Here is a 16757-nt window from a genome sequence, read left to right as displayed (position 1 = left end):
ATGCCCTCAGCATCCTCACAACACTGTGATTCTCTGGCAAGTTAAGACCTTTAAACTGCTTGCAGAACAACAGATTTCCTTTGTGTCTAGGAACGCACATTCCTCATCCTTCTTTGTGGAGCTGTAGAAGAGTGTTTCCTTTCCAACTTTTTATCAGTCCTCTTTCGTTTTCACTCACTCTGAGTTGCTCAAGTTTCTCTAAGATTCCTTCTTGAGTCCTTAAAAATGTGATGAAGCTTTGGAAGTGACTCTTGGGTGTGATATTGTTTTTTGAGTTTACCATGAAGGCAAGCTCCACCCAGAGTGCGTAACTGGGAGGGAGGCACACATCGACTGACTTAAGTATAAGGGAAGAAAACCGCACAGCCAAAAACAGCGCCGCTGCGCGTCTTTTCTGACTTAAGTGCATGGGAGAATAGAGCCCTATATGAATTGTGACAACAACATATAACGGCTTTGTTTACTTTCAAATCCAGCCTGAGGCATAACTGTGAGATGTTAGGCCAGTCCCTAAAAGCTCATGCTGTATTATGCTTTTAATAAAAGTATTTGCTAAAGTAACAAGTAGTATTGTAATATAACCATTAGTAAGAGAATGTACTTTGATGTGATTAACTGCATTTGGAATATTCAGTTTTAAAAAATAAATAAATATTTGAACAGATATTATGAACATGTCAATATGAAGGGGAGAAAAACAAGATGTTAATAGTGACGTGAACATAAGTCATATTACCTTGTCCTGATCACATTTCCCTGCATGGTGAAACACATTCCTTTGGTCTCATACTTTATCACCAGCCCACAAAAGCACAACTGTCCTGCTTCATCCATCATTACTTTTCTGATCCTTTAGTCCATCTCTGAACATTTAGTACTGCATGAAAATGTACCTGGCTTTATAGAAGATGCAGTTGCCTGAGAGGTGCCTTTAATTGGGAAGCCCTTGTCCTTTTTCAGCTCCCTGTTGGTCTCCTCCAGGTATACAATGCGGTCCTCAAGATTTTTAATTGTCTGTCAATCCATCTCGGCTCGTTCTTTAAGTTTGGCAAACTCCAGATTAACTGTTGGTGACCCTGTGCACATGTTTTGGTAAACAATGCCATTTTATGTTTTCATACATTTATAGGGCATTGCAAATTATTAATTTACTGGTATGGTGGCAGGTGTAAATTTGTCAAGATTTATTAAATATAGATAACTTACATTGTTTCCTTGGGGGTCTATTCTCCCATGTGCGTAAGTCAAAAAAGCAGCGCAGCAGCTCTGTTTTTGGCTGCGCACTATTCTCTTCCTGTACTTAAGTAAGGAATATTCATGTGCGTAACTGCGCGCCTCCATCCCAGTTACGCACTCTGTGTCGAGTGGCTCTGAAATGTGGGCGTTCCCATTCAAATCCGACCTTATGCGTATTCTCAGGTTTGTTTAAGTTCTTTTCCTTCTTACGCACTTCTCAACCTGGAATAAGTGCAGCGCCCTGATAAGGTGATACATTATATTGCACAAGAGGTATGGACTTACAATTGGAGCCATACGGACTCATGATATTGCAGAAGAGACTCCCGGAAATTTGTCCAATCTGACACTGTTACGTTGTCACGGGGGTGGGGGGAGTCACACAAGCATGCCAAAGGATTGACCATCAGCATTTCTAGTATGTTCACATTTATCAGTTCAACAAAATGTGCATTAAAATCCTACATGTCCCATGATTCTTAGCGCTTCTCTATAGTCTTTGTACTACTGGGACCTGTTTTAAATGTGTCGCTACCGTCGTAGCTTATCTGACAGTCTCTCCTCAAAGCTTGTGTTCATCTCTCCTGCTCTGTTTCACCTGAGGGTGAAATGCAAATCATTGTTATATTTAATGCGGGTCGATACAATCCCTAGCAGTGTTTTGCTTGACACCAACTACGCGGTCGTAAAATCTAAGCTTTGCATTTAATTGGCCCCACGAACTCGGCTTTGCGGGTGTACGCCTGAGTATGTTTGAGTCTTTAGGAGTGAACGCAATCAGTTATCAATCTTGCTTTTTTGCTATTCTGAGTGTGAAAGCAGTGAAGCCTAAAATTTGTATTTTTATTCAAAATAAACAGTAAAATAAAAATATCTCAATATATTGCCCAGGCCTAATATGTCCAATATGTTAGAGCCAATCTGACACGAAATATAAAGAAAAACAGGGGAAATATTTATTACATAAAAGTTTTTTTTTTTTTTTTTTTATTACAAATGTATTGCAAATACATTTGCCTTCAAATACATTTGGGCATCCGGAATTCCTCCTCATTTGGCTTCTGTGCCTGCTACACTGTTACGCTCACCTGTCCGGTGGAGGAAGCGTCCCTAAAAACGGGGTAAACATGCTGGACTAATCCTGGGACTTCTCCTGGATGCCAGGTATCCCATGGATTACGGTGGATTCAACCCATGTCTCCCGTGTGCCATAGACGCCTTCCCCGGCACCGCGGTGTGGATTACGGATGCTTTCGCCCGCTGCGTCATTGGCACCTTGTAATTTTCTCAATTGCAACCTTTTTTGATTGAATTGCAAGGTGTTGTTCTCAGTATAGATTGTTTCTACTTGTTTTTTTAATGTATTGCTCCATTTGTTAAATTAATAAATAAATTGTTCAGTTTTTACCTCATTTCAACTTGTCTTGTTACTCCTCCTTTACTCCTAGACCAAGGTTTCACAAAACAACTTCCCACTAACAGCAATATTGCTCAATCAGCAATACTTTGACTCCCACAGGGGACATGTATCCTTTTCATGACCTTATTCCTGCACGGACTTCAAACTCTCTCAGTCTTTTCGGGCTGATTGCAGTAGGTATTCAGCGCACTGGAGCTTAAGAAGTCTTTTCATGTTTGCGTCTATATTGTTTTGTTGTTTAAATTATTTATGGTTGTACTTCATGATGTGTTCCTCTTCCTTTGCAGGATGTAGCAGCCATTGGAGCTGACAGAAACTGGAAGGGCATTGGCATTTCACTGCTGGTCATTCTTGTGGTGCTTTCACTCATTGGTCTGTCTATTGTTCTGCTGTCAAAGGGTGAGACTGCTTGGTGATTTCACACACACGCACACGCACACACACACACACACACACACACACACACACACACACACATTAGTGTTAAAAAATGAGTAATAGAGAAAGTAAGTGGTCTGACTGAGCAGAACACCTTTCTCTTATTTACCCCGTCTACAAAGTATTTTAAAATAATAGGAATTTTAGTTCTCAACATTTTTCTTTTTGTAAGAAAAACATATTACTATATATTTCTATGTAAATTCTATAATTTTGCAGTTACAATTACAACTCATAAGACATAAAGTAAAGAACACATCTGTGACCAAGTAAATTCAGGCTTCATTATAATTGTACTGGATCCTGCTGAGACTTTGGCACTAAATGTTTGTTTTTGAGGTGCCTTCTGGTAAAGAATCAAATAAAGAATGGTATCATTTTTTTGAAAATGAAAAAAAAGGAAGTTCATCAGGCTTCTTTATTCTTAAGACACACTTGGAGTTTTTATAACTAATATACTCAATGAATCCATTTCTGCAGTGAGTGATGATACAGTTTTTCTCGATTGTTTACACAAAAACTGGAACTTGAGACACAATGACCACAACATGTAACTCGTGCACCAACCAATTCTGCTAAACTACGAGCACAATTCCTGCTTTACACTCAAATTGCAATTCTAAAACACATTTTTTTCACAACACTACACACAATTCTCTGCATTTGGCACAATTTTCATGACGTAAATCTCTTGTTGTCACAAGGAACACACAACCATTCAAATTCTAAAGTTAAGTTGTCCTACTATGCACACTGACTCATCACATGGGTAAACACCTGTCACTCAGGTTTACAGTTAGCAATCAGAGCTTTAGCATAAAAAGGGCAACAGGTGAGCTCTGTTTTGGAGCAATGGATGCCAACATTGGAAACAGAGGGAGAGCCAGAGTGAGAGGAAGAGGAGGAGGACGAGAACGAGGATGAGATTCGAGCCACTTTGGTTGACCATGTGATCAACTATGGTCTAACAATGAGGGAGGCGGGGCAAAGAGTACAGCCACATTTGAGCAGCTACACTGGAGCATGCATTATCCGGACCTTCCCAAATGAAAATAGGTAAGAAATCTACTCTCAATAGAAAATTGCAGTACTGTATATCAATACAGTACTCAATGAGTACAGTAGTACAGAAATGCCTGTGGACTGTTTTATAAAAATAAAGTATGTTTCAAGTATTTGGGAAATGTATTACTACTTTGCATTCCAACAGATTATTTACAGTATTTTACTATTTGTTTGGCAGAACTGAATGATTACCAACACAAGGTGGTCGGGAACGTCTTCCATCTCCTGAACAGGAAACTGAAATAATCAACATGGTCCTAGAAAATAACGCCATTACATTACGGCAAATACAAAGAAAAATAATAGAAAACAATGACATATTTATAAATATAGATAGGGTAAGCTTATCAACACTGGACCATGTCTTATGCAGAAATAATGTGAGGATGAAGCAGGTCTACAGGGTGCCATTTGAACGCAATTCAGAGAGAGTCAAAGAATTGCGATATAACTATGTGCAAGTGAGTCCTATACAATCCCACAATTGATACATAAATTACTGTATACATATTTCAGTATTGTAATCACAATGATTGTGTTTTACAATACTGACCACTCCCATGTCTATTTCTGATATTGTCATGTGTGTTACAGAGAGTCCTTGAGCTGCAGTGGAGCACCAGTTCATCTTCATTGATGAGGTTGGATTCAACCTCACAAAAAGACGAAGGAGGGGAAGGAATATGATCGGGCAGCGTGCTATTGTTGAAGTCCCTGGCCAGCGCGGAGGGAACATCACAATGTGTGCAGCGATTACGCACCATGGTGTCATGCATCACGATGGTACCCTTGGCCCCTACAACACTGCCCATCTGATCACATTCCTGGACACGCTACACAACACACTCATTCCACCAGACCAGATAGATGGCCCAGAGCAGCTCATGTACGTTGTCATTTGGGACAACGTAAGTTTCCACCGGACTGCTCTGGTTCGTAACTGGTTCATTGCCCACCCACGTTTTTTAGTTGTTTATCTTCCCTCCATATTCCCCATTCCTAAATCCTATTGAGGATTTTTTTTCTGCCTGGAGATGGAAAGTGTATGACCGAAATCCAGAAACACGTATACCCCTTCTCCAAGCTATGGAAGACGCATGTAGAGTTATAGCAGTTGATGCTTTTCATGGCTGGATTGGCCATGCTAGGCGATATTTCCCACGCTGCTTGGCCAGGAAAAACATTGCTTGTGATGTGGATGAGGTGCTGTGGCCAGACCCAAACAGAAGACAGGATGCAGCATAGTTTTTTTTTTTTTTTAACAGTAACTGTATACATTAAATTCTACAGACCACTGTACAGTATGTGGAACCTTGTGTTGGTTGGGATGTACACTGTGTGCATTGTTTGTGTGGGAAAAATAGAATATATTTATTACCGTGTATTTGTGTGTTCTGAGTATAAAAACAATATTCTCAAATATCTTACATTACAACACACTTATGTATATACTGTCTGTAGTAAGTGTAACACTGAACAAAAAAAGGCCTAAGTCATTACGATGAATGGAGAAGTGTGTTTTACATTGAGCACGTCAGTGTTCAACTGGTTCTCATAAATGTCTATTGATATGATGGTTTGTGTGTCATTTGAAAACAAAATACCATTTTGAGAAGAAATAACATTGTTTTGAATGTGAAGTTTAATTTTGCAGGAGATTTGAGAGGTTTTGCCCATTGTGTGTGTGTTTTTGGATTTGTGTGTAGAGTTCTGAGAATATGAGGCATGCTTTCAGAAAATGTGTGTAAACAATCGAGAAAAACTGTATTACAATACAGTGTCTGTTTATTGTGAGCAGGAAGATTTGTGCATACCAGTTATGCTGGGAGATGGAAATCCAGCCATGTGGTAAACAAAAATCAGCTCTATGCGTTTACAAATTGAAATCTTGTTTATTTCTGAGGCTCCTAATCAGAGTGTAGGTTATCATTTATAACAGATACTGTATGTGTGCAGTGCACACATACAGTATCTGTACAGTATTTGTTTGCAAGGAAAATTTCATGGAGTACTGAAGATGACAGATTAAACTGTCAAACAGCTGTCAATCAGCCAAATCAATTGCTCATCAAAATGCTGCTCATAACATGTATGCAAAAAGCATTTCTACTTTGTCGTTGCACCATTGAACCGTAAATGCATGGGATTACTTGCAGACTGAGTATTGCTTTGATTTGCCCTGCAGAGTTTCCTCAACTCTCATATCAAATTAGAATTTGATAGGCATACAAATTAAACAGAAAACCTCAGACATTGATTCACTGAATATAACTTCTCTGTTTGCAGATGATGCGAGTAACACCTTTGGTTCCAAGTTGACAATAGATGACCTTTTTCAGAGAAACTTCCAAATACACGACCCAAATGCTAAGTGGATCAATGGTAAGCATTATGAAATTCTAATCTCGAAAGAAGTCTAACATAGATGGTATGATATAATTAATGATGCACATGTATTTAGTGTATTTTAAAGACTCAAAAAAACAGGATATCTATTTATGAAAGCAAAAAAGGTCTGTGTGTGTGTGTGTGCATGCGTGCGTGCGTGCGTGTGTGCGTGTGTGCGTGTGTGTGTGTGTTTGTGTGTGTGTTGGTGGAGCGAATATCTCCCCGACGTGGTATGAGTTGAACCTGAAACTTAGTCAATGGCTTCCAAATACCCCGTGTGTGCATCCATTATTTTGGAGTAATTTGGTGTAGCAAAACGCTCAAAACGTTCACTTTAAGATTACGGCCCTCTCGGTAATGAGCGCGGTATTGAGCATGCTACTTCCGGTTCCGGATTCATGACGTCACTCTGTTGTTTGTTTGGATTAAAAAAAAAAAAAAAGAAAGTCAATGTTAAAAAGTTTTTGTACTGCTAAAAGTCATTTAAGTTAATATTTCATGGTTTTTTAATATTTCATGTTTATTTAAAATTATTCCCGTGATCCAAATGCCCTTTAAATTGTGGGTCATGGACTCTACTTCCTTCTGTGCCAATGCCATCATCATCGTCTCGAACACGGGAGCTCTCTGAATAGATCATTTGAAACCGTCAGCCACTTGTGAGTCTTTTGCAGAAAATGTTCCCATTGTTTAAACCGTGTAACTGTCCATGTAATTGCTCATTAACGCGCTGTTTCACTATAGTCGGTATTGAGCTTAACCTGTTCAATACTCCATCTGGAAAACTGCAGATTCTCTCTCTTACCAAGCATGGAAGTAAAGCTCTGCCCACTCGGTTCGAAGGTAAACAATGATTTTTGTTTTTAAAAAAAAGACAGCTGAATTGTATGTTATACTTCAATTTACTTACTTACTCGTAGTTTGGAGCTTTGCATTTTGTTTTGCACAGTTTTGTAACGTTTTTGATTGGCGCTAAAATATCTATGGAGTTAGGTTAGTATTGAACTCAACCCGTTCAATACTTCATCTGGAAAACTGCAGATTGCCTGTGATGCCACGCATGGAAGCTAAACACTGGCCATTCGGTTTGAATGATTTTTGTTTAAAAAAATGAATAAAGACAGCCGAATTGTAGATATTACTTTAATTTACTCACTCACTCATGTAGTTTGGAGCTTTACGTTTTGTTTTTTGCAGTTTTGTTGTTTTTCTGATTGACGCGACAATGGCTATGGAGTTTGGTTATCAGTGTCTCAAACATTTCACTGGAACACACACACACACTCACCACACATTTATAATAAAATATATACTAAATGAGTAAAATAAAACAAAAAACTAAACAATATTTATACAAAAAGTACACAAAACGACAACAGCATAAAAATATAAAAATTAACACCAAAAAAGATACAAAAATACACAAAATGACTCCAGAATCACACTGCAATGGCAACAAAAAAACAATTATACAAAAAATGCACAAAAAGACAACTGAAAGATATAAAAAAAAAAATACACATAATGACTCCAATAAACAGATATTTCAGAAAAATACACCAAACAGCAACAAAAATATGAAAATGACCCAAAACACTGAAAACTAATTATTTATACAAAAAAATACACAAAATGACAACAGAAATGCACAAAACTACACTAAAAAAGATAGAGAAATACACAAAATGACTCCAGAATCACACTACAGTGGCAAAAAAAAACAATGATTATACAAAAATATACACAAAAACACAAATACACATAAGAACTCCAAAAAACATACATTACAGAAAAATACACCAAACAAAATAAAATGTAAAAATGAGTGAAAAAAAACAAAAAACACATTTATCATGCACATATTCCATACAATTAAACCATGGAAATCGCACACGCTTTTTTATTTTATTAAGGGTGTAACAATACATGTATTTGTATTGAACCGTTTCGGTACAGGACGTTCAGTTCGGGTACAGGGTTGTGCACTTTACAACAGTATAGTATTTTTTTTAACTTTATTTTTATATTCTGTATAATGTTAAATACATTGTTGGTTTACTAAAGTTGAATGAATGAGCACATTTATGTTTTGCATTTGTAACTGCCAACAGATCAACACTTACTCCAGACAATGTGGACAAGTACATTTTTCTGGCCAAAAATATGAAGGTCTAAACCAAGGGCTACATGCTGGACCTGTGCTGTACTTTTTGTTTGTTAAAAGCAGTTAAAAGGTTGCTGTGAGCTTATTTCTATAATATTTAATGTATTTTTTGTTTGAGAATATTATTACCAGTCAGCACTTTACAAGTATTGTTTTTTTTTTTTAACTTTATTTTCATATTCTGTATAATGTTAAACACATTGTTGGTTTACTAAAGTTTCGAATAAACAACAAGCAAATTTACATTTTGTATTTTGTTCCATACTGTACCAAAAATTAACCGAACTGTGACCTCAAAACCCGAGGTGTGTATCGTTACATCCCTACCCTTTATAACACTACAGAGTATATACACCTCTTTCTACTTCCACCCTTCAAACACATACTCATTTGACCATAACTGACAACTCTACTTAAGCTCCCACATGAATGCATACTTCCGACGGGCACTGTCCTAGTATACAGAAAAATAATAGCAAACTTATTTACTTAATACATGGGCCTTTTGATGTCTCTTTTATCTGACAGAAAAGAGAGTTGAGTCATATAAATGAACATGCATTAATAAAATTTCCACACATGAACTATCAAAATTCAACTAAAATGTAGCCTACACCATTTCCTTGGAAATTCAAAACCAAACCTGGCAACAGATCTTCTGCAGTGGTTCACTCTCCTGTTCTACATTTTTATTTATTATTTACATATTTATTTTTATTCAGGGCCATTTTTTCTCCATTATACACGATTAGATAAAATAGAAAATAGGGCTTTAATTGTAGCTTTACCCCTTAGGGGCTTACATGGAATATAGGTGACCGCAGGGTGGTGACAAACCAGGGAGCATGTTAATGCTGCAGTCATACTCTCAATGTGGGGGAAGAGACGTAGCACGGGTCTTCGAGAAGACTTCCTAGTGATCATAATAGCACTTCAACCAATGACGGGCTCTCTGTGGAGATCTTCTCCAGGGATGAGCTCTTCAATCAATCTTTTATTTGTATAGCGCCAAATCATAACCAATGGTATCTCAAGACACTTTACAGTAGAGCAGTCTTAAGGACGGACTCTTCATTTTATGGATACACACGTATACATATATACGTATATACACATACATATGTATCCCACACCCAAAATGAATTCATCATGGTGGCAAGGAAAACATTCTGTTAAGCAGCAGGAACCTTGTGTGGATCCCAATTCCTATGATGAACAGCCATCCACGTTATGCTGTGTTGGGTGTGTGCAGAGGAAAGGGTGGAGACAGAGTTGTTGAGACTCTGTAACTCCACACTGAGGATCCCACGGACCTGCAAGACAAAAGCCAGAAGGAGTACTGGAGCAAACACACAAGGGAAGAAGCAGACATAGAGGGAGTGTTTGAGAGAGGAATGGGACCCTCTCCGGTCCCTCTCTAACCTAAATGACCTTTCTCTTAACGCCCTCTCCAACCTCTCTCCAACCGAGCATGCCAGACCCCCCCGGCAGTCTATGCCTATTGCATCTTAACTATGAGCTATGAGCTGGTTCCTAACTAAAAGCTTCACCAAAGAGAAATGTTTTGAGCCTAACCTTAAAGGTAGAGAGGGTGTCTGCCCCCCAAACCATGGTTGGTAGATGGTTCCAGAGAAGTGGGGCCTGATAACTGAAAGCTCTTCCTCCTATACTACTTCTAGAGACAAATGGAACAACGAGTAGGCCAGCATTTTGAGAGCGTAGTGTTCTGGGGGGATTGTATGGCACTACAAGCTCCTTGAGATAGACTGGTGCCTGTCCATTTAGGGCTTTATAAGTGAGAAGAAGAATCTTGAATTCTATTCTATATTTTATGGGAAGCCAATGTAGAGAGGCTAATACAGGAGTAATGTGATCTCTTCTCCTAGTTTTAGTCAGTACACGTGCTGCAGCATTTTGAACCAGCTGAAGTGTCTTAAGCGACTTGCTCGGGCAGCCTGCTAAAAGAGAATTACAATAATCCAGTCGAGAGGTAACAAAAGCATGGACTACCTTTTTGGCATCGCTCTGAGACAGGATAGGTCTGATTTTAGCAATGTTACGGAGATGAAAGAAGGCAGTTCTTGAAGTTTGTTTTATGTGAGAGTTGAAAAATAAGTCCTGATCAAATAGAACCCCAAGGTTTCTAACAGTTGTACTTTGTGCCAGAGTAATGCCATCTAGGGCAGTTAGGCTAGCATAGGTTTCTCTAAGGTGTCGTGGGTCCAGTACAATGACCTCAGTCTTGTCTGAGTTAAGAAGAAGAAAATTTTGGTCCATCCAGGCCCTAATGTCCTTTAGACAGGCCTCAAGTTTAGATAGCTGATTTGTCTCACCTGGCTTCATTGATACATACAGTTGGGTATCATCAGCATAGCATTGAAAGTTAACAGAGTATTTTCTCATAACATTACCAAGGGGGATCATATAGATACAGAAGAGGATTGGACCTAGCACAGAGCCCTGAGGAACCCCGTAGCTTACTTTAGTGTACACAGAAGACTTATTATTCACGTGTACAAACTGATACCTATCAGATAGGTAGGACTTAAACCAGTTTAGGGCAGTCCCTGTAATTCCAAGTAATTCCTCTAATCTCTCTAGTAGAATATAGTGATCTATAGTGTCAAAAGCTGCACTAAGATCTAATAAAACCAGCACTGAGAGTCGTCCTTCATCTGAAGCCCAGAGTAAATCATTAGTTACTTTAACTAACGCAGTCTCTGTGCTGTGTTGAGCTCTAAAACCTGACTGGAAGTCCTCAAACAGGTTGTTGTTTTGAAGGAAGTCACAGAGCTGAGCCGCCACAACTTTCTCAAGAATCTTTGAAATAAAAGGAAGATTAGATATAGGCCTGTAGTTTGCTAAAGTGCTGGAATCAAGAGTAGGTTTTTTGAGAAGGGGTTTGATTACAGTTACATTAAAGGACTGTGGCACATAACCTATTGATAGGGATATATTTATTGTCTCCAACAAAGATGGGCAGACTTGGGGAACAACTTTTTTAAACAGCTTAGTTGGGATCGGATCTGAAAGGCAGGTCGATGGTTTGGAGGATGAAATAATAGAGTTAAGTTCCTGAAGTCCTATATGTGTGAAACAGTTTAGGTTAGGCCTATTTACATTTAATGGTACAGCAGGCCCAGGTGAAGGCAGGGAGTGGCTAATTTTATCTCTAATCTTATGAATTTTATTGTTAAAAAATGTCATAAAGTCCTCACAGCTGAGGGCTAGAGGAATCATGGGTTCAATAGAGCTCTGACTTTGTGTTAGCCTGGCGACAGTGCTGAAAAGGTACCTCGGATTATTTTTATTTTCTTCAATTAGTGAGGAGTAGTATGTAGATCGACTATGTCGTAAGGCTGTCATGTATTTACTATGGCTTTCTTGCCAGAGTATTCGTGACTCCTCTGTTTTATTGGAGCGCCACATTCTCTCTAATTTACGGGTTGTTTGTTTGAGTGTGTGAGTTTCAGAGCTAAACCACAGAGCTTTCCTCTGACGTTTAATAGTTTTTTCCCTCAATGGGGCAATTGAGTCCAAGGTGGATTTTAGTAGACTAGCAGAGCTATCGACAATCAGATCCAGTTGAGAGGGGTTATAATTAATATCATAGTCATTTATTGGATGGTGCACTGAGTTTAAGGCAGCAGGAATGGCCTCTTTAAATTTAGCCACAGCACTATTGGACAGATTTCTACTCGTAACTATTTTATTGCACTGTGCGAGATCCTCTAGGATAATGTTAAAAGATATTAAAAAGTGATCTGATTGCAGAGGATTTTCAGGGTAGACTTTTAGTTCATTAATATCAAGGCCATATGTTAGAACAAGATCAAGAGTATGATTTAAACGATGAGTAGCTTCATTAATAGTTTGAAAAAAGCCAACTGAGTCTATTAGGGACATAAAGGCTGAGCTCAGGCTATCACTATCTTTGTCAACATGGATATTAAAATCTCCTACTATCAGTATTTTATCAGAACTGAGGACTAAGTTTGATATAAACTCAGAGAATTCTGATAGAAATTCAGAATAAGGGCCTGGAGGACGGTAAATTATCGCAAATAAGACTGGCTGGCAGGTTTTTGATTTGGTATGAGATAAATTTAGAACCAGGCTTTCAAAGGAAGTGTAACTGGCCTTTGTTTTAGGATATATTAGGAGAGAGGAATGATAAATAGCTGCTACACCACCTCCACGGCCTGTGTCTCGTGGCATATGAGTATTTAAATGACTGGGAGGAGTGGCTTCATTTAAACTAACATATTCATCTTGATACAGCCATGTTTCAGTTAAACAGAATAAATCAAAGATATTTTCTGAGATAAGGTCATTTACTAGTAGAGATTTGGATCTCAGTGATCTAATATTTAATAGAGCTCATCTAATGGTTTTATGTTTTGGTGTTTCGATATTTGAGATTTTAATTTTTTTCAGATTTTTATAATTGATAGCTCTTTTATTTGATTTTATGTTAAAATCATTGTGAAATTTGGGTAGGGGGACAGACACCGTCTCCATCAAATAATATTCATCACCATCACAACAGTTGTCATGGCGATGAACACAGCTATCATAATAGCAATGGGAGGGAAACTGTCCTAAGGCAAGCGCAGAGGGGCGTGGAGGACTCCGCCTCTGTAACATGGTCTCATTCATGAGATGTCATAACAGTGACTGTGCCATGTTTTCTGATAGTAGAGATGCTCCCGCCAAAGTAGGATGGATTCCATCTCTTCCTATCAGGTTCGGTTTTCCCCAGAAGGATCTCCAATTATCAATGAAGCTCACCTCATTTTCTCTTGGAGGCAGAAGGTGAAGACGTGGAAACCCCCTCATGCTTCAGAGCCCAGCAGGAGGACTGGCAACCCGAAATCCATTTAATAATCTCCAGAGTGGCACAATTACAGTAGAAACTGTGGTTTATGAGCCAGGAGAGGCCCAGAAGGAGATTGGAAAAGGAGCGCAGCTCCTCGTTTCTGCAGGCAGTGGAACTCACCGAGTTGGATGTGTCGCTGGTGGGTGAACGCAGCATTAGCCAATCTGGACGCAGAAAACAATGCACGTTCATTAACCGTAAAAAAAATGCATACAAAATTACAAAGTAAAAAATAATCTGTGAAACACAGAGGCCGCGAAAGGTGAACCGCGTTATAGCAAGGGACTACTGTATTCATTTATTCCTCATAGTTATAATTTTTCGTTTCATTACAAAGGTACCAATATGCTCACAGCCTCCGAGAAGCACTGCAAAATGTACTGCTGGGAATGCCTAATTTTTACAAGCGGTCAATTTGGTGTTTGGAGCCACACTGGGTTTGCAAACTTGAGTTGAGTTACAAGGCAGAAATAAGATACCAAAGCATGGCTAGGCACTTGCAAGCAACGGTGTCAAGGGTCAATGAGTTTTGTGACACAACTGAGCAAAAGAGGTACCGGTTCGGTGAAATCTGAAATGACAGCGCGCGTATCTCAAGTGCTGCCAGTACACACAGAGGTGTAGCCCAAGGAGACCTTCGCACATACTACCAACAACTCCACAGCAATATTCTGGAGAACATCCTTTGCCAGATACGAAACAGGTTTCAAGACAACAAAAAAATTATTTTTCTCTTCCTCCTTTTTCAATATTTTTTCAAAAAGCATGCTTTTGTCTGTTCCCCTCATTTGTGTTCCTTTCTTCACTGAACTTGTTATAAAATAGAGAAGATGAATTGCTCCCTCAAAAGCAGAGTTGTAAAGGTCAGCAACAGGATTGCTCAATAAGCCATACCTGTTTTGGAGCAGGTTTAAATGTAATTTAAAAAAAAAAGGACAAGGTTACGAGCAGCACTGATGAGAGATTAGAGAATAAATAACACCAAAATGTCATTCCCATGCAAACATTGTACAGTGTATGTTTGAGTTGTTTTCAGGCATTTTGTGTACTGTACAACCACTCGTATGTAATTTATTATTATTATTTCATGTTTTCTTAGTCTGTTCAAAGTACACTAACAATACTTAGTCAATAATTGACATGATATGCTTACTTATCATTGTATGGGTTTAAATGGAGTGTGCTGGAGCCTATCAATGCAAGAAGTCAATCTCGCCAATCCATTCACTCCTATAGGTATTAGGCAACTGGGGACAATGTTAAATCTTAGTATTTTTTGAAGATAATTTTTATAAAACAAATAATATATTGTCCCTTTAAAAAAAACAAAAAAAACACATGCTTATAAAATTGACAGTGAAAACATAATGCTTTTGATATGATACAATTTACCATTTCTAGTGTATGTTCACAGCTGGAGTTAGTATAATGGCCATGTCCTCCGTCTTTTGCATTATGATCAGGGGTTTGATCCCCCGCATTGATTGATGAACCTATAAGCAACTCTGTTCCAGCAATGTATTGTGCAAAACAACAACAAAGGTTCAGTATTGGTTAATCAATTAACGTATCATTAATTAAGGTGACGCCAAGCCTGCAACAGTATGAACTAACCTCTGATGAACCAGATTAACCCAAGTTAAAATTATTAACAGTGTTCATAATATAATGCTTTAACGTGATAAAACTGTGTTGCAAACTTGTTAAAACTTTGATTCAGTTCAAATATGTTTTTTTTTTTTTTTTTTACAGGCGATCTCTGCAATATGTCATACCAATGTATTGTATTTCAGATAGAATCTACACAAAATGTTATAATATAATAACTGGCTTGTGGCAGCCAAGCGTTCATAGCGACGTCGCTTTTTGATCCTTTGATGTCGGATCTTCTATCATTGTGAAGCAGAATTCACCAAGCATTAGATTGTTCACCCACTAGAGAACGTGACATTTTATTTTTTCCCTACTGATGATGTGCAATACTAATCCTGCTCCTGCTCTATTATATTAGACATGATCTGCAATCATCCTTTTTTTCTAACAAAAGTGCTCCAACTGGCCATATTTGGATTATGTGGACTAGATTTATGTAGCGCCTTATAACCACACTGAAGCAGTCCCAAAGCGCTTTACATATCAGCTCATTCACCCAATCACTCTCACATTCACACACCAATGGGACAGGACTGCCATGCAAGGCGCTAGTCGACCATCAGGAGCAACTTAGGGTTCAGTGTCTTGCCCAAGGACACTTCAACACATAGTCAGGTACTGGGATCGAACCCCCAACCTCTCGATCAGAAGACGACCCTCTACCACCTGAGCCACGGTCGCCCCATGTGCACTTTTGGTCATTTGAGTATGGAACATGAAATGACTGTCAGTCAGCCATGAAATGTAGGACAAAACGCAGATTTGAGTGGAGGCTTTCTCTAGTCAGCATCTGATAATAAGTTAAAGTTAGCTGGATCATATTTATTGTCAACCAGCAAATGCATTTGGGTCAATGACGTATAAGGATTTGATCACATGATCTTTTTCATAAAATGGATATTATCGGGCAAGGTTTGCATTAATATTATGATGGGAAAAAAAATAGAAATATTATGAAATCTTATATAGTACTATAGTATCACTAAAATACGGCAGAACGTTCATTTTACTAGATTTAGACAGTAGCACCACATGATATTTTAACACTTTAAATTACAGAAGTAAATTAGTTAGTAACATTTAAAAAAACAAAACAAAAAAAAGTGAGCGCATACATACTAAGTTAAGATAAGATATCTTTATTGTCACTGTACAAGTACAACGAAATACTGTATCCAGTAGATGCCATATCAAAAATATCTAATATACAAAACACGATTAATAATGCAGTATAAATTGACAGTGGGTGGGGGGCTTATACAGTGGTGAGACTTATACAATAGTGCGACTTATACAATGGTGTGACTTATACAATGGTGTGACTTATCCAATGGTGAGACTTATACAACGGTGTGTGTTTAAAAGGCTCTGATTTAAGTGCCTGCCTCTTTAAGAGGCACTCGGTTTCAGTGAGCAGTGTGCACGTGACCAGTAGTTTAGTTTGGGCAGTCGTCCAAGTACGAGCCTGATTTGGATGTTTGACTAGTTCCTGTCCTTTAAAACGTTCTTCCGAG

At 38.4% G+C, this 16757-nt stretch overlaps 1 protein-coding gene across 5 annotated transcripts in view; it reads left to right on the top strand.

Moving 5' to 3' along the window:
• LOC114455327 (inactive dipeptidyl peptidase 10-like) overlaps positions 1–16757 on the top strand; it is a 146839-nt gene that overhangs the window by 44247 nt on the left and 85835 nt on the right. For all 5 annotated transcript variants that reach the window (XM_028436493.1, XM_028436494.1, XM_028436490.1 and 2 more), the window contains exons 2-3: positions 2944–3055; positions 6446–6541. In XM_028436493.1, the coding sequence (XP_028292294.1) occupies positions 2944–3055; positions 6446–6541 (208 nt within the window). The remainder of the gene's footprint in view (positions 1–2943; positions 3056–6445; positions 6542–16757) is intronic.

This window comes from Gouania willdenowi, chromosome 21 (genome assembly GCF_900634775.1).
Source record: "Gouania willdenowi chromosome 21, fGouWil2.1, whole genome shotgun sequence".
In the NCBI taxonomy this organism is placed as follows: domain Eukaryota; kingdom Metazoa; phylum Chordata; class Actinopteri; order Blenniiformes; family Gobiesocidae; genus Gouania; species Gouania willdenowi.
This window is presented reverse-complemented; position numbering and strand designations above follow the sequence as displayed.